Below are 18,254 nucleotides of genomic sequence, written 5' to 3' on the forward strand. Positions count from 1 at the left end.
ATATATGATCACAGTTATGTTACAAAATATGCATAAAGTACAAATACGTACTAAGACCTTGAAGTAAGATAACAAGTTTTAAATAAGTACAAACTAATGCAGTACATGCCCAAGTCACTCACGTGTCATAATCCCGATTCAAACTCGGATCATTTACATGTAACAAGATCAGAAAATAAACCATAAGCTAAGAGACTGGAATATAAGAAAGCTAATTGATTATATGAAGTTCACATGTTGATTAAAATAAAAATATCCATTCATACGTTAACGTTAATTTAATAATTACTTAAAAAGAGGTTTTATAAATTTTAATCCAACATAGTTCAAACAAAAATTGGCATTTAAAAAAAAAAACATAATATCTTGTTTTTGGTAACTAATTAAAAAAGGAATATAAAAATCTGAACATACTGTAAGTTGTTGTTAAACAAAAAAGAGTTTTGACCATTGATATGTTATATAAAGATAAAAAGGAAAAAAAAAAAAGATATGATATTTTTGGGTTTGGTCAGGGAGATTGGTTGTGGTAAGAATGGGAATCTTAATTACAAAGAATTGGATTTTGGGTCGACCTACCACCTAAAACGACGTTGCCTCCATCTCTGGTTTCCAAATCTCTTCCTCCACCTCTCTCCCCTTTATAAGCTTGCGTTGGCCAGTCGTTCATCTTAAAAACAGAGAGAAAAAGACTAAAAACACATAAGAAGAAGGAGGAGGAGGGAAACAGAATAGAGATAGAGAGAGAGCTATGGGGTCTCATATGGTTTGGTTTCTGTTTCTTGTGACCTTCATGTCCGTGTTCCCAGCTCCATCGGAGAGCATGGTTCGCCATTACAAGTTTAACGTACGTCTGATTATATATACACAGTTCCATTTACATATCTTCTGCTTTTTGGTGCATATGACATATCACATATCCTAACTTATCCATAGACATATATATATATGCATAGTCGACATTTTTGCTTATATGCATGTGAATGTTTCATGGTTCATCCATGCTTGCGTATTGTTTGTTGCCTTCATAGTGCAACTTTTCATACATGCAGGCTAATCTATAACTAAAACTTTACTAATAATGATTTTAGTTTACAAAATTTAATGCTATCTTTATACTGTGAGCCTTTACTTGCGATTTCTGTACGTGTGGTATTTTTCAGCTTTTACACATGAATTTCCTACGTGTACACATCATTTAATGTAAAAAGTAGGTTATATAAAGTTGTTACAACAAAATAAAATAAAGCATGTAATTATCATTTTTATTTTTTGTTACAACTTACAGTCAGGTAATGATTATGATTAGTGTTGGTCCGTCTTTTGTCTTATGTATTCATTCCTCTGTTTACCTTTGCAGTGTAATTATTACTGATTATATTTGTGTCTGAAATAACGCAGGTTGTGATGAAAAACACTACAAGACTATGCTCAAGCAAGCCAATCGTGACCGTCAACGGTAGATATCCAGGTCCTACAATCTACGCACGAGAAGATGACACGTTGCTCATCAAAGTCGTTAACCACGTCAAGTACAACGTATCCATTCACTGGTAAGCTCCTACTTAGTCTTCATTTGAATCATCATTATAAACTAGCTAATATTGATTGGTGACTAATGGACGATCTGAGTACAGGCACGGTGTGAGACAAGTGAGAACGGGATGGGCAGATGGGCCTGCTTACATTACTCAGTGCCCGATCCAGCCAGGTCAAGTCTACACATACAACTACACCTTGACCGGCCAACGCGGAACTCTCTGGTGGCACGCTCACATCCTCTGGCTCCGGGCCACCGTTAACGGTGCTATAGTTATCCTTCCCAAACGTGGTGTTCCCTATCCTTTCCCCAAACCCGACCACGAGAAAGTCATCGTTTTAGGTATCTCAATCATTCATCACAATTAGAAAGTTCGGTTCCAAAAACTTCTAAAATTTTCTTGTAGAACATTGAAATACGATTGACCGGTTAAATTATATGTTAGAAATTTCACGTTAGAAAAGCAGATGTGACCTAATATTGCATAAGGGACATGCATCATAAACGATATGCAATTTTAAAATAGCCCATAAAACTAAACACTAGTATCACTAGATGCTATTGGTTTCATTACATTACATATTCGTTAATTTGACATATGACTATTTATAACGCTCATCATAATTGTACTAATTATAACGCTCATCATAATTGTACTAATTATAACGCTCATCATAACTGTACTAATTACAACGCACATCATAATTGTAGGTGAGTGGTGGAAATCGGATACCGAAGATGTCATTAACGAGGCGCTTAAGTCTGGACTAGCCCCTAATGTCTCAGACGCTCACATGATCAACGGACACCCAGGCCCCGTTAAAAATTGTCCATCTCAAGGTAATCACTTTCCGACAATATGATGCCCAAAAAAAACAAACAAACAAAAACTGATCATAGAAGCTTCTTTCTATATCCGAAGGTTACAAACTGTCAGTAGAGAATGGCAAAACCTATCTGCTACGACTAATCAACGCTGCACTTAATGAAGAGCTCTTTTTCAAAGTAGCCGGCCATATTTTCACGGTGGTCGAAGTGGACGCTGTCTACGTTAAACCGTTCAAGATCGACACCGTTCTTATAGCACCCGGTCAAACCACCAACGTCCTCCTAACCGCCTCGAAATCCGCCGGCAAATTCCTTGTAACCGCTTCCCCCTTCATGGACGCCCCAATCGCCGTGGACAACGTAACAGCCACCGCAACTGTTCATTACTCCGGAACACTCTCGTCCTCCCCAACAGTTCTCACACTCCCTCCTCCGCAAAACGCTACTTCGGTCGCCAACAACTTTACAAACTCTCTTCGTAGTCTCAACTCCAAGAAGTACCCTGCCCTCGTCCCGACCACCATCGACCACCACCTCTTATTCACCGTTGGTCTTGGGCTAAACGCGTGCCCTACTTGCAAGGCCGGAAACGGAAGCCGTGTCGTGGCCAGCATCAACAATGTAACCTTCATCATGCCCAAAACCGCTCTGCTCTCGGCTCATTACTTCAACAAAAGTGGAGTTTTCACGACGGATTTTCCCAAAAACCCACCGCATGTTTTCAACTACAGCGGAGGATCAGTCACGAACATGGCCACAGAAACAGGCACGAGGCTATACAAGCTACCGTACAACGCCACGGTTCAGCTGGTCCTCCAAGATACCGGTGTCATATCACCAGAGAACCATCCGCTACATCTTCACGGTTTCAACTTTTTCCAAGTTGGCCGTGGATTAGGTAACTTCAACTCCAAGACAGACCCAAATAACTTCAATTTGGTCGATCCCGTTGAGAGAAACACGATAGGAGTTCCATCTGGTGGATGGGTCGCCATCAGATTCAGAGCGGATAATCCCGGTATGGTCACTAAACTAACATTACAAAATTAAACCAAATGATAGTCTATTTAGTGGTTAATTATTATCCCCATGTAGATTTAGGTCACAGATCAATTTATGCTATATAGATACACATTCTCTCTTTCCGGAATTCACTTAATTAGCAGCTACACAAGCTATAGTAATTGGTTTATGACTAGACTTGCAATCTCCATGTTATTAATAAAAACGAATAAAATCTTATGGTAGTAAGTCAAATACTATTATAATAAAACTGATGGACTAATATATATGTTGTAAAATATAGGGGTTTGGTTCATGCATTGTCACTTGGAGGTACACACGACGTGGGGATTAAAGATGGCTTTCTTGGTGGAGAACGGCAAAGGACCCAATCAGTCGATTTTGCCACCGCCTAAGGATCTTCCCAAGTGTTAAGTCCTTCAACCAAACAAGGCGACATATCAACATCACGCCACGTCCAAGAATACCAACGAGTGATGAATTAATGCGTGGCTTTGGTTAACAGATTTTTATTTTTTTCGAGCAAAGCAAAAGGTTCGATATTTTTTGCTCATGGCAAAGTTTGAATAAAGGAGGAAAAAAAAAAGAGCACTGTATTATAATAATTTTTTAAAAAAACATTATATTAAAATTCCATTTATGTTTTATTATTGTCTCCAACACAATTCTTCTTATATGGCCCATAAGTTTATTTATTTTTTCTGGTCCAACAACTTTATTGTGAACACATTCACTTCGTTAGATTCCTCGGGGTATAAGTTTTAGAGTTTTATGTTCTCACCCCTTCAGATGTGAGTCAAAGAGGTAAAACAAGCAAATGTAGAGAACTAGAGATAACTTTGAACATTTTTGCACATTCATCCAAAACATTTTATAAAACGAAACAGACAGAGTATATGTTAGTACAACATTGAGAACCTCACAACAATTTGGTTGGACATGAAGAATTTAATCGAGTTTAACGTTGTATAATTTAATTGCAGGTCGATGTACGACATACAAGCCAAAGAAAAAGTGTCGTACACTTTGTGTATTTTATCAATCTACCATCTAGGAAAATTATTTTATTACATAGGTAGCACATAGCCATGTGGGGTTAGGACTGTGTTCAAGAGCATGATAATACGAGGATTACCGATAAAATGATTGATTAAGGGGTGCATTAGATAAATTAAAGAAAAGAAGAAACAAAACTAATGGTTATCTAAACTTGGCCTCTTGAAACACATTAGCTTTTGACCTTGACCTTGAGCCGCCCTCTTTGGAGAAGGGAGATGATCTTTTTTTTTTTTGCTTTCTTTTTAAAACCGACGTTTTATCGTCTCAATTATTCGATTTACTTCTTAACTATTTTTTTCTTCTGATTGTGCTACCATGAAACTGGAGTTTCTTATCTATATATGTTAGGTTAGGTAGCTAACTTTGTTTTCTCTTTTTCTTTTTATATATATGTTGATGTGGTTTTTGGAATATCTAACTTTTGAAACTCCTTATTAAAGAGGCAAGCATATAAATAATATTGACCCATCTATCTTATTTGTGATTTAAGTTTTAGCGGCGTAATCAAACATCGCTTATCAATTAAAGAGACCATGTGATCAATAGATGACAACAATTCATAAATTCTTTTATCAGTTTTTACAATTTTTTTTTTTGGGTGGAATGATCAGTTTTTACAATTGTATGTATTTTCGTGTTATATAAATGAAAAAAGTTCAAAAAAACAACTTTTGCTGTCAGATCTAGCTCAAAAGTCCTCTCATAGATTTAGAATAATCCAAGTCTGTCCAAAAAAAAAAAAGATTTAGAATAATCCAAATGAGCTCATTAAGAATGTTAAAGTTGCTAAAGAAATATATTTTACCTCATTTGACATCACTTGGTTAGCGGCTGTGTGCAATGTTTTGTAAACTAGGTACATCGAATACATATGAACTTCTATAAAATAAAAAACAAAAAAAACTAATGAGTTAATTTTCTAGGGCAATGTCAGAGAAACATGAATATATACATCTTTATAAAATTGACAACCGTAATTATAATGTTAAATTGCTTAGAACCGCATGCTAAAATAAACTTACATAACGACCGGAAGATTGAAATATTAATCTGCACTTTGATATATAATTTCCCGATAAATACGAATGGTAAAAATATTCACTGTTTCTGGAGTTATAAACAGATTTGAATATGTAATTCTTGGTTTTCCCCCATTCAGAACTAAGTAACATATTTAACAGACAAGTAAATGATTAAACTACAAAAATATCGATGTTGACCAAAAGACACTATCAGAAATCAGAATCCTGTTATTTGCTTGGTGCCCCAGAATCACATACATACTTGGAACGTAAAATATGGGTTCCAACTTAGAATAATAGAATAATTAGGAGAAGAAAAAAAAAAAAAAAGAATGATTTGTGCAAAGCCACTAATGTACAAAGCGTGTGGAGCGCATTATGAGTGGGCAGCCCTACAGGCACGCTCGCACTCTTTTGCTGTCGCTCCGGTGGGTCAAACTGTGTGCCAGTGCTCCCTATTTACTCCCAACTTCGTGTCGTTTCTTTGTTGCCTCCCCTCACTTATTTTAATCCCTTTACACTACTTTATAATATGAAACATACCTCAATTGTTTTGCTGTCGCAAAATAGTGGTTTATGACCGTACCCAATATATTATTTTTCTTATGATTACTTTTATAAGATATGACAAAAGATATTAATATTATAATTTGTTTTCCAACCATTAAAAATAAGTTTTGTAAGAAAAGCATTTCTATACCAACTTTTTTAGATTACTAATTTGTATTATTCTTTAAATGACACTTGTATTATATTAATCCTCTAATTTTATTTATTTAGTTTAATTTTAATACGTATGTTTGATTTTCCATTTTTTTTTATACTGAAAAGCATGAGATTATGGATGAGTTGACGTTTTTAATTATAAAAAATTGTGTTTGATTGACAAAAGCTTAACATGCCAAATTATGTGATAAATGTAACCCATTTTTTGTTCCATCAAATATTTTAGTACATAATTATCTGAATGAAATATAAATTCAATGTGATATACTATAAGAGTAATAAAAATTCCAACCAAATAAAATTAACGCATTGGGTAATATATTTGGCCAACAAATTAAAGAAGCAAAATAGTAATCAAATATTTTGAATTTTCTTGCTAAGATCCATATTTGTTCTTTCTTGCTTTTTTATAAGATCTATAGTATGGTAATAAGCAACAGAAAGTGAAATACCAAAAGAATTAGATGACTTTAACCCCAAAAAAAATAAGTAAAAAATATCACTTGCAAATTTGCAATATTGTATAGGTAGAGGTGGCAAGAAAAGAAGAAGACTGTAGGGCTTTGTAGCTAAACCATTAATTAAGAAAAGGTATAGTAGTAATTAACACCAAACCACAACATAATAGAAAAGAAACCTAAAAAGGTCCGAGATCTGTATCAAAGATTAAACAAAAGAAACTAAATTATTATGTTACATTTACTTACCTGCATCTCTATTAATAAAATAAAATAAAAACTAAATTATTGAGGAGAGAAAGGAAAAAAAAAAAAGTATCCTCATTCGGAAATAGGAGATGCTTTCCCTTTGGGGAAACTCCACGATAATAATATATATTCATAACAAAACCAGTCATTGTCTTGCACCACTCCAAGCTTTTTTATTTTTAATTATTTTTTTTAAGAAACGTCTTTTACTGATTAATTTTTAATTGACCTATTAATTAAGAGAAATATAATAATTCGTGTGTGTTGGGTGTGAGTGGTGGACAAACAACTCTGACATTTCATTTAAACAACTCTTTCCTTTGGTATTTAAAAACAATTGTAGTTGCAGACAACATCATATTATACTATTGTGTTTTATTTTAACGAAATTGTTCATTCATAAAACATCTGTCACTTCTTAATTAAAATTCGAGATATGTACTGTGAATATCTCTTTTGCTAATTAACGTCGTCCATTGAAATTAATTTTGCATGGTTTGAATATTTTGTCAACAATTTTTTTGTGATTTGCAAACTTACATGATTTTTTAGGTGGTGCATTAATTAACAACTAGACTATATATCATTTTCATACATTCATACCAATTAATTAATTAGTCGTAGTATTTAGACATTTTTTTGCTGACCCTATTAATTGATGTCAACAATCGATTTTGTTGAGGGCATCCACTTGTCTCTAACATATATAGTTATCGCACGTTCAAGAAATATAAAGTCTATAATTTGGTAGAAAAGATTCAAACAAAGTATACTTTCATTTTGAAAACTTTTCAATAAAAATATGATTCTGAGACGAAATGTTTTATAAAATTAATAGAAACTTTCTTGTAGACTCAAGTTTACAATGGTTCTTTTGAACTGATCAAAAACCAATCGTCTAATAAATCAGTAATATAACAAGTTTTTTAGCCACCCAAAATATATACAGTTACAAACATAGAAACACAAAGGAAGGAAAACTCGATCTGCGTCTCAAATTAGATCAACAACATGGTGAATCCTCAACAGCGGTATATCATATTATAATAAAAATTCTTAACACTTTCAAGAATTATTGTGTCTGTTATGGCGTGATCACTTAAGCTACCTAACCCATTTTATAAATAAATCATGACTGTTTTGTTTGTTTTAAGAACTTGATTAGTACAATATGTTAAGAAAACTAAGTGTGGTCCCGAGATATGAGACTATATATGAGAGTAACAACAGTTGAACTAGCATTTCAGTAAAATGTAGTATATTTAAATTACGTGTATAATCTCCCATCCTAAGTGTTGTGAATATGTATTAGTTATTCTTATTATGATACAATTATTTAGAATTTTAAATATTTCTACGTATTAGAATATCATCATGACTATATTCCTACGTTAATTAATATTAAAGGTTCGATTTATCTCGCTAAACTCCATTATTACGAGCTTGTTATAACTTAGACACACAGCTATGATCACTAAACATTTACTATTCTATTTAATTACTTCCTTGATGTTTAAAAAATTGCTGTGAACCAGCAAGTTAAGCAAGGAAGGAACCATCATTGTGTATTAAAATATATTTGACAGTTCTTCAAGGTTGGTCTCTAGCAATACGCCCCCGCAAACATTATTGACATTTTTTGTGAAATTTATTCTGTTTGTAACCAAATGATTTTATACCAAAACCAAAGTCACGTTAAACTTCTAATTATCATATAACCATCATATACAATTTGTAATGGCTAAAATTGATGCCATTTTCACATGTATTACATGATTAGCTCTTTTGTAGTTTTGTTGGAGAAATTAGATGTTAATGTCATAGTTAGAGATCAATTTTTTTTTTTTTTGTTGACGAATGAGTTTAGTCACCTAGGACCCAAATCATCACATGTCAACAGAAAAAAAAAATCAATATCAGTTTAGATGTTTATGTAAAATCATGTAGTGTACAATTTCTATTAGATTAATGTACTGTAATTTATAGAAATATAGGCATGATACTAAATGTTTATGTGCATATATTATCGTAGATAAGTATAGTGTATGGTAGAATAATGTATATAGTAACCCACTAATAAGTTTCCTAGCATGCTACAGTTGAAACCACATACTAGTCCAATGTTTTTTCTGTTATAGAAACTATGGACCAAAATTAGAAATGAATATTAAACGTTTTATTTGTCACCAAATCATTTTACCTTAGGGAAAAAAAAAAAGCATCATGCAGAAAAGAAAACAACTCATGTGCCCAAAAGGTTAAATGTCAACACCAATAGAGGAATTACAGAAGTAGCCTTTTTTTTGTCACCGACCTTAAAAATCTTGAGAGCCAATGAGGGATGCTCCTCGTTTGTGTGTCTTTGTTCTGAGTCCTGTGATTGGTTCATCTTCTCTTTAATCGTCTTCGGCCTATCATTAGGCAACGCTTAAGCCGCAAAATAACCCTCTCCTATTAGTTGAGTTTGAGTCATCTCCTTATTAATTTCATCGATAAAACAAAATTATACTAAATCTATTCAATCAACGGTCCTCGGAAGAAGCATAACAATTTTTTTTTATATAAAAAAACTAAAAGCTGATTGAGAACAAATGAGATCTGAACATGTGTGAACTCCTCCTATTCAAAGAAGACACTTGTCTCTTCCTGATTTATGTGATTGGTCTATCACAGACTATCCAAGGACGAGTGTTTATTGGTTGATTTTATTAAAAAGGTACGAACGGAATTAATATACAGAAAAAAGAATGTTTTTGATATTAACTAATCTCACTTTTTTTTGTTTAATTTCAGTTGAATTATACTAATAGTTTCTTGTACTATGTTGATATGTTGAGAATTAACATTATATATCACAACATTAACATGGTTTTGGAAAATACTTTAACACCATAAATTTGTGTTTAAGCTAGTTTTTTTTTTTTCTTAAACACAACTTAGGCTACATATATATATATTTGAACACCACATGTCAACATAGATGTCACCTTTTAGCATAAGTAATTTAGTCATAAGTCATTAAAATTGAATAATATTCTTATTTTCTAGAAATATAATTGTTTTAATTTTATGTTTTATTTTCAAAAGGAAATCCTAATTGGTAGCCTTTTAATTGATCAAGCAATTTTTAAAAAAAAATTAGTAACAAATAGTATAAATAAATAAAAAAATGGCAGATCTTAATAGTAGTATATAAATAAGGGGGTATAATTAAAGGGAAAGCCCAGAAATTGTTGTCTGGGAAAATACACATAGACAATCACAGCTCAACAGCTTTTTAACTCACCTCTCTCACTCTCAGATCATTCCTGTTTCATTTACATTTCTCTCCTCTCTCTCTCTCTCTTCCCGTTTCAGACTTGAGAGAGTCTGCGAGAAAGAAAGAAGAAGAAGAAGAAGAAAAAAACAGGTTGGGTTTTTGTTCACTTTAACAGCTTCATTCTCTCAAACCCACCTGAGTTTTTTTTGTTACTCCATTTCTCTCTTCTGTGTTTTGCCCCCTTTTTTTTATATCTCTTCTTATTTGGTTTCTTGTCAGTTTCAAGAGAGCTTCCAAATCCCAGATCCTCTGTTTTTCCTTGTTGGTCCTTTCCTCTGTTTTTTTTTTTGTTACACTTTTACTTTCTCTGGATTCGGATCTGACCACTAAGGATTTAGTTGGTAAAAGAGGTATTATCGTGTTCTCTTCTCTCACACAACAAAAGCTCAAAGATCGAATCTTTTTCTTTTCTTCTTCTTGTCCTTAGAGTCCGGAGAGAAACAAAAACAAAAAAAGCAGCTCCCTTTCTTTTCTCCTCCCTTAGATTCTTCAAAGCTTAGATGCTTATCTCTCTTTCTCTCTCAGATTCCATTTCAAAAATGCCATTTTGACAGATCAATATCTCCAAACTTTTCTCTCTCTATCTCTTTCTCTTTAAGCTCCACCATTGATAATACAACAATATCAACAATCGTTGAAAACATGAACAGAGGAATCCAAGTTATGTCACCAGCAACGTATCTAGAGACATCGAACTGGCTATTCCAAGAGAACAGAGGAACCAAATGGACGGCTGAAGAGAACAAGAAATTCGAAAACGCCTTAGCCTTCTACGACAAAGATACTCCAGACAGATGGTTCAAAGTCGCCGCCATGCTTCCCGGCAAAACCGTGGGAGACGTGATCAAACAATACAGAGAGCTCGAGGAAGACGTCAGCGATATCGAAGCAGGTCTCATCCCAATCCCTGGCTACGCTTCCGATTCCTTCACACTCGACTGGGGAGGCTGCGATGGAGCAGCAGGTAACAATGGGTTCAACATGAACGGTTATTACTTCGCCGCCGCCGGAGGAAAGAGAGGATCCGCTGCACGAACGGCGGAGCATGAGAGGAAGAAAGGTGTTCCATGGACAGAAGAAGAACACAGGTATAAACTAAATCATCTCATCTCTACGTTAACGTCAATGCTTTCTTCTCTAGATTTGGACCCCTTTTTTACACTTTATTCTATAAAAAATATATATATACGTACGTCTTTTTCTTGGAAACGTGTTTATGTATACGTATAAAGATACGCTTATCGTATAAATATACACATATATTCATTCTATTATACTATTAAGACATAGTCATCCACCAAAACAATTGTATCTTTAGTGCGTGTCTATATGACCTACGTATGGGTTTCGACACAGAGACAGAACACACGCACATTCTTTTGTAGTAGATACATACATACATACATTTTTATATACTATATCTCACACAAATAAATATTTTATTTTCCTTGTATGGAGTTTGTAAATCCATTGGTAAACGAACTATACAGAGAATATATGATTTTTTTGCTTCTTGTAGGCTTTTGATGTGTGGTGTCTTAGTGCGGTGAATTTGATTCATATACTCACGCACATTATTTTATAGGACTATAAACATTGGTAAAAACACTACACATGAAATTTATTGGCTATAACATGTAACTTGGTGATTTAAAGGTGTTAGAGAATGCATGTTGTTGACAATGTTGTGTGTTTGGTGGTTTAATAATATTTGATGTGTTAATTTTGATGAATGTGCAGACAGTTTCTGATGGGTTTGAAAAAGTATGGAAAAGGAGATTGGAGAAACATAGCTCGCAACTTCGTGACCACACGGACGCCAACGCAAGTCGCGAGTCACGCTCAGAAGTATTTCATAAGGCAAGTCAACGGCGGCAAAGACAAACGCCGATCAAGCATCCACGATATCACGACCGTCAACATTCCTGACTCTCCTGACGCAGCAGCCACCGATAACGCAACCTCGAACGCGCCATGCTCGCCGCCATCAGTAGGAGGAGGAAGCCAGCAGGAAGCGTCGGAGTGGGAAGGTCAACCGCTTTACGATGAAACAGCGGCTGCGTTTTATAACCAAAACGCGTTTCAGGAAACGCTACTTGGTATGTCCTCGACGCCGTACATGGCAAAACTTCAGGAACAGAGTTTTCTGAACGCATCGCACTTCGAACCGTACAATGCGTATCTCCAAATGTAGCACAAGGTGAAAGATCTCGGACAAGTGTTACTACGAGTTAATAATGATCATTAATATTTTTATTTATTTTTACTATTTTGTTTTTCCTTAATCCGCGTGCATATACCCAAAAAAAACAAAAATTAGTTGCTTTTAATTTTTATTCAGAGATACTATTTGTTGTTTTGTTTACACTCTTTTTTTTTTGTGGTTGATTCAATGAGTTAATTAGGCTTTGTTATTTTAATTACTGAGTGATTTTGGAACTCTTATGAGCACAAGTTAATTTTTATAAAAATCCTTGTTAGATATTTTGGCCAATTTACATATTTTAAAAATCTTATTTGTGTCATATCTACTAATATAAAGGTTAAAAAGTCTCTCAAGTTTCTCAGTGTAAAGTAAAATAAACCAATGCTAAGAAGAAAAAAAGAGAAAGATATTAGTTAATAGTTATTATAAGTGGGGCTGTACTAGTTTAGAATGAGTTATCTATTTATGAATATGAAGCCAAAAGTATATATATAAAGTGGGTTTTCCACAAATCACATGATATTTTAGCATTTGTTGTGGTGACAAATCCGTAATCGAAACCTGGCTTTGTGCTGATAATGATGTCTTTGAGCTCTCTTAGGAATCATCTAAACTTTTTTCTTAAGTAATTAGAATTTCCCAACTGTTTTTATTTAATAGTTCTGTCTGAAGTTCGAAGTTGACAAGAGAATGAGAATCTACAGAGAGCCTAAATAAAGACCATAAAATATATAAATAAAAGCCACAATGATTGATATGCTTTTGTTCCTCACCAAGTTGCAATTTTAAATCCTCATCTTGGACAATTTTACATTTTCCACAGTTATTTTATTACTTGTATGTAAATATTATACTGTATTTTTCTTAAAATAATAGTAATCTTATTCAGTAAGAACAACATTTTAACTACTACTACACAGGCAAAGCTGGGAATGAGATCTATAGACATCCCACTAGGTTTTAAAAAATGACTTCCATATTATTAAATTATATTTTTTTGTTTTTAGTTACTCTTTTTCTTAAAGCATTTTTGTTTTTGTCAAATTATTGGGTGAATTTGTTCTTTAAATTGATGTTCAGTGGGTTCCATTTTGATGCTTTTAGTGGAGTAACAAGAAGTATATATCTCCATATAATTGCATTTTTGACTTTGAAGGAAGACCGTTGATTCCCAATTATTCTTGTAAAATCTATTTTCCATAATGTTAGATTTCTTTTTTCTTTTTTATAAGCCTCATGTAATATGTTTCTAAAAGTCATTTGAAAGTTTTAAGTTAATTCAAGTCCAATGTAATTGTTATCAGGCTAATGATCAAACGTCTAAGATGATTTGGTGGAATAATCTGATAGCTAGCTTTTCTTAAATGTTTTGAAAAAGCCAGAACACAATCACCTCTTCTAGCTCTCATGGGCCTATATCAGTACATACAAAATGAAATCTTGGGCATATTACAAATACTATACAAAAGCTATCTTTTTATCTAACATTTTCTTGTTCTGCATTATCTTTTTTGTAGCACCTTGTGTACCTATAGGTCACAGAGAAATACAACAAGAGATTGAACATGCAGAGCACTGTTAACACCCAGTAATAGTTATCCAACCGGCTCTTGTTTATTGTCTCTTGAAACCATTTGCCTCCGGTTACTCTGGCCACCACACTAACAAGAGCTATATTGCTCATGATGCCGACGCCGCACACGCCAACGTTTAGCAGAACCATGTATTGGCTCAACTCTTCTGGCACTGTTTCTTCTAGGTAAAGAGCAAAACTGTTTTCGTAGATTCCTGTAATTGACCCGAGCAGAATGTACTGTGGGAGCAGCCAGAAAACACTCATGGGGACGGTTTCAGACATCAAGCCTTGAGCTGTTAACACTTTGAGCCTTCTAGACTCAACGTGTGCGGCAATGGAGCAGCAGAATATTGATAGGATGATCGACACTGGTATGCCATATGGAGTTTTGGTTTGTTTTGTTGATTCGGGGTCAATGATGTGGCTGCGTTTTGCAGCCATGACACATAGTTCTCGGGATCCTAGTCTTGCAGCCTCACTAAAGAGTAAGAGGAGTGGGAGAGGCAGATTCAATGATCCGAACGTGGAATCCATATTGTTTGCTTGTTCGAGGAAGAAAGTGTTACCGAGGGAGAAGAAAATCCCAGAAATGAGAGATGTCACGAACAATGGTACCGTGTGTATCACGCTTTTGGTTTGCTCCACTTCAGTCACCCGGCAAAGTTTCCATCTGTTTTTTTTCTGTTGCTCCAAGGGCTCGGTTTGGAATATCATTGCAGCTCTGTCTAGGCACCTGTGTTTGAATATATTAAGGTTTAGGTGTTACATATAAACATAACCTCCACACAATACTAAAGTTGGTCCCTTCACACTTCCAATGTGGGATTTCTAACTACTCTTAATTTATTGAATTGAACTCTTTAACGAACCTCAAGCTACTTGTGTGGGGCTTCATATCAAGATCACAGTCGTCTTTCTCATAGAGCTGCGTTGAGTTGTTCGGGTATGAACACGACATTTTGGAAGCAGAAGCCACAAAGACCCGGAAAACTGTTGTCACAGGGCTCCCACCTGGTTTTTCCCGTTTGTAAGAACGTGCACCGGACATAAAAACCAGCATTGCTAATACCTCACATCCCGCGGGGATCGCGAACCTTACAAACCACGGACTTATCTGAGGCATTGCAATAGCAGCAAGTAACAAGAACACAAAATTCCCTACATTACCAATGACAAAGCTAACGAGCTTGGCGGGATTCCCCTTATTCCTACCGTCTTCTAATTGGTCCTCTGTAAATACTCCCAAAGAGATAGACCGTCCAAATATACCAACGGATATAACTGTTAGGGCTATGTAGAACAGGCCCTTTTTTCCATTGCCAGAAAGTATTGGTGAAGCTGATATTGCCAAGAACCCGAATCCCTGAACCATGAGAGAGCGTAAAATTTCACTTCTAACACAAAGAATAAATTCGTACTACGTAGCCTAAGCTAAAGAGGAGGTGAAGGTCTTACGAAACTGAATGCTAAAGTAGAGAGACAGAGCATCCAAAAGTGACCAATAAATGCATCAACTAGAAACTGCATGCCGAGATGACCAATGGCTGATACACCAGCAAACACATTTACAACTGCAGCTGCGTCCGTGAACTTTAGCTTCATCTCGTTCGTCAAGTATAGCATCAACATCCAGAGAGTAAACCACGCAACGGTAAAAGCCCATGATAGAACTGACATACAAGGGAAAAAAAAAACATAATGATCAAGAAAACATTAAAGAGAACGACTTAGAAATTACAAGAATTTGCTAGAAAATGATCAATGGAGCATCTTGGTGTAGATCTTGAACTATCAAAACAAGATCAAGAAGCAGAAACCACATCTTAACTCACCAATGACTCGGAGAAAAGACGCCATTACTTCTCATGTGGAAACAAAATCAATGACTAACAATGCTTACCAACCAACAAACATAACTTTTCCAGCTTTACAATTTTTTTTAAAAGACAATTTAACGAAATCAAGATATGTAGAGATAGACAAATTGAGCCAGACATTAAACAGAAGGCTAATGGAGGCATAGACGTGCTTGTATATTCTAAATAAATAGAAGAGACCGGCTTAAAATATTGTTCTCATACTCTGTTATATTGGTCACAACCCACAACCAACACGGCTGGTTTTATTGATAATGTTATTTAATTTACATAAATATGAATATAAACTATCAATTTTGTATGAGACCAGGACTTTTGCCAGTTCATAACAAGCTATAGTTAACATATACTTGACGGCCAAACAAACTTCAATTAAAATAATGAAAAAAAGACAGAAGAAGATAATGAAGATGGTGAATCGGAGAACATTATCTTCTTCGATTCACCACCATCTTCATCGAGTCTAGTTCATTCACCACCATCTTCATCTCCATCGATCACCCGAGCCCTAACGTACACATCACGCATAATATCTCGTCAAACAATAATTAATGTTACACGGCAATGGAGGAAGTGGATATAGCCTGGCCGTAATCAAAACCTCTACTGCATCATCTCTCGTGGTTGACGAAGAAATACAGTGAGGAAAGTTAAAAAGGCACAGAGAAGCGAGCGCCGCTAAAACGAACGGCAATCAGCGCTGCACCGCGGATCCTAGTTGAAAGCCTGAATGATATTGTGGGTCAAAACTACGTTTACTTAATGGGCCTTCAAGCCTAGTGTAGACCCAACATTGAATGCTCATAATTTCCAATATAATTAAAATACAACAAACTATAATTACAAATGTAATTCTTGTTCCTTTGAGTCTTTGACAGACAAAAAAAAAAAAAACATATATCCTGCATGAACGAAATAATTTTGCATATAGAAATCTAATTCCATCCTTTTCATAAGATATGTATTCTATCAGTTGTGGTCGGCAGACTCTTTGGCTATGAGAAATGCTGCTGCTAACTCCTATTTTTTTCACTTGTTTGAACGAGTTACTAGTTACTACGTACGTAGTACTGTCATATGATCAGCAGTGTTATTAATTTCACCATACAAGAAAAAAAAACAATAAATAGAGTTTAAAATTATTTTGGAACCAATTGGGTTGCAAACTTGCAAAAAGAAAACTGGAGAATTAATACTGACATAAAGGAGAGTCTGTCACCGCAGCCATGGGTTGTTCGAATATTAAAGAGGCTGCCTAAGTTGATACCCCATCGTTATGAAAGTTTTAGGCCGAGTCAAAATCATGTGACTTTTAGTAGACCCAGCATCGGACATAGATCTTGATTATCTATCCATTGTCCCACTTATAGATCTAGCAACTTAATAGTAGAATATGCTGTTATCTAATTTATAGCTATAGCTAGATGTACTTGCATAAACATACAGATTGTTATGGCCTAATAATGAACTAATGACCCCCCTAACTAGCTAGATTTGTCAACTTAATTGATATATGTTGTCTTGTGAAAGTATTTCTGCTTTACGTTTGTGGTCGAGATCATTGGCTGACTTTGCTTAGTCTTGCTAATTTTGTGATTATAACGTTCGCAACGTTGGTGATCTTGTGTTTTGGAAAGTAAGCATATCAGATATGACATGTGATTCAAAGAAGGAAAAAGACTATGTACACGTACGTTATTATATGTTTTCAAAAAAAAGTTAGTAATAAATGCAAAACAAAATCTAAGATGTATAGAAGAATTATTGTCCAAAGCTTAATTTCCAGATAACAAACTGTAACTCAATTTTATACCTCCAGTTCTAAATGTATAAATTTGTGAGGAAAATATACTTTATTAACTGAACCAGCATCATAGCGTATACAATACATAACTAAACATATTATATTAACTCGCCAAGTCGCCGTTACTATATCATGTATGTGTGTGTGTATGTTTTCTCGGTCAAACTGAAATAGCTGTATTGTGTATGTAAGATTTAAAACCTTTAATCCTAAGAATTAAAAGTCAAATATATCCAGAAATTAACTTCGTTGTCCTAAAAAGTGAGGGAAAATAATGTTGATCGATTAAAATGCATAGATAACTTGTAAATTCATTGCATTGTTGTACATATTCCTGACATGATCAGGATCGGGTATAGTAGCTACTATATATATCAATAAATGAAAGTAAAATTAATTTGATCTTTAATTTAGTGGATATGACTTATATTTTTTACATTCAGAGAAAAATGATTTTACTTTTTACACAGAGAAAAATGATTTTACTTTCAGACGTCCATTAATTATAGTGTTATTAGTGGTTATTACATTCATACGTACAAAATGTCATCTCATAAACGAACATAG

At 34.5% G+C, this 18,254-nt stretch overlaps 3 protein-coding genes across 3 annotated transcripts; 2 read left to right on the forward strand and 1 right to left on the reverse strand.

Moving 5' to 3' along the window:
- Positions 1-698: 698 nt before the first annotated feature.
- Positions 699-4,036, forward strand: LOC17890315 (laccase-4). Its single transcript, XM_006293870.2, has 6 exons — positions 699-847; positions 1,402-1,553; positions 1,638-1,882; positions 2,252-2,380; positions 2,463-3,386; positions 3,675-4,036. Exons 1-6 carry the CDS (start codon positions 752-754, stop codon positions 3,803-3,805), a joined length of 1,677 nt encoding a protein of 558 aa, XP_006293932.1. The 5' UTR covers positions 699-751; the 3' UTR covers positions 3,806-4,036.
- Positions 4,037-10,147: 6,111 nt separating this feature from the next.
- On the forward strand, positions 10,148-12,644 carry LOC17889549 (transcription factor DIVARICATA). Its single transcript, XM_006294636.2, has 2 exons — positions 10,148-11,312; positions 11,965-12,644. The coding sequence occupies exons 1-2, from the start codon at positions 10,867-10,869 to the stop codon at positions 12,416-12,418; spliced, it is 900 nt and encodes a 299-aa protein (XP_006294698.1). The 5' UTR covers positions 10,148-10,866; the 3' UTR covers positions 12,419-12,644.
- A 1,187-nt stretch (positions 12,645-13,831) lies between these two features.
- Positions 13,832-15,863, reverse strand: LOC17890477 (protein NRT1/ PTR FAMILY 5.5). Its single transcript, XM_006296096.2, has 4 exons — positions 15,839-15,863; positions 15,462-15,676; positions 14,876-15,369; positions 13,832-14,739 (listed from the first exon to the last, which is right to left on the reverse strand). The coding sequence occupies exons 1-4, from the start codon at positions 15,861-15,863 to the stop codon at positions 13,908-13,910; spliced, it is 1,566 nt and encodes a 521-aa protein (XP_006296158.2). The 3' UTR covers positions 13,832-13,907.
- Between the last annotated feature and the right edge of the window lie 2,391 nt (positions 15,864-18,254).

This window comes from Capsella rubella, unplaced genomic scaffold, assembly GCF_000375325.1.
Source record: "Capsella rubella cultivar Monte Gargano unplaced genomic scaffold, Caprub1_0 scaffold_4, whole genome shotgun sequence".
Taxonomy (NCBI): domain Eukaryota; kingdom Viridiplantae; phylum Streptophyta; class Magnoliopsida; order Brassicales; family Brassicaceae; genus Capsella; species Capsella rubella.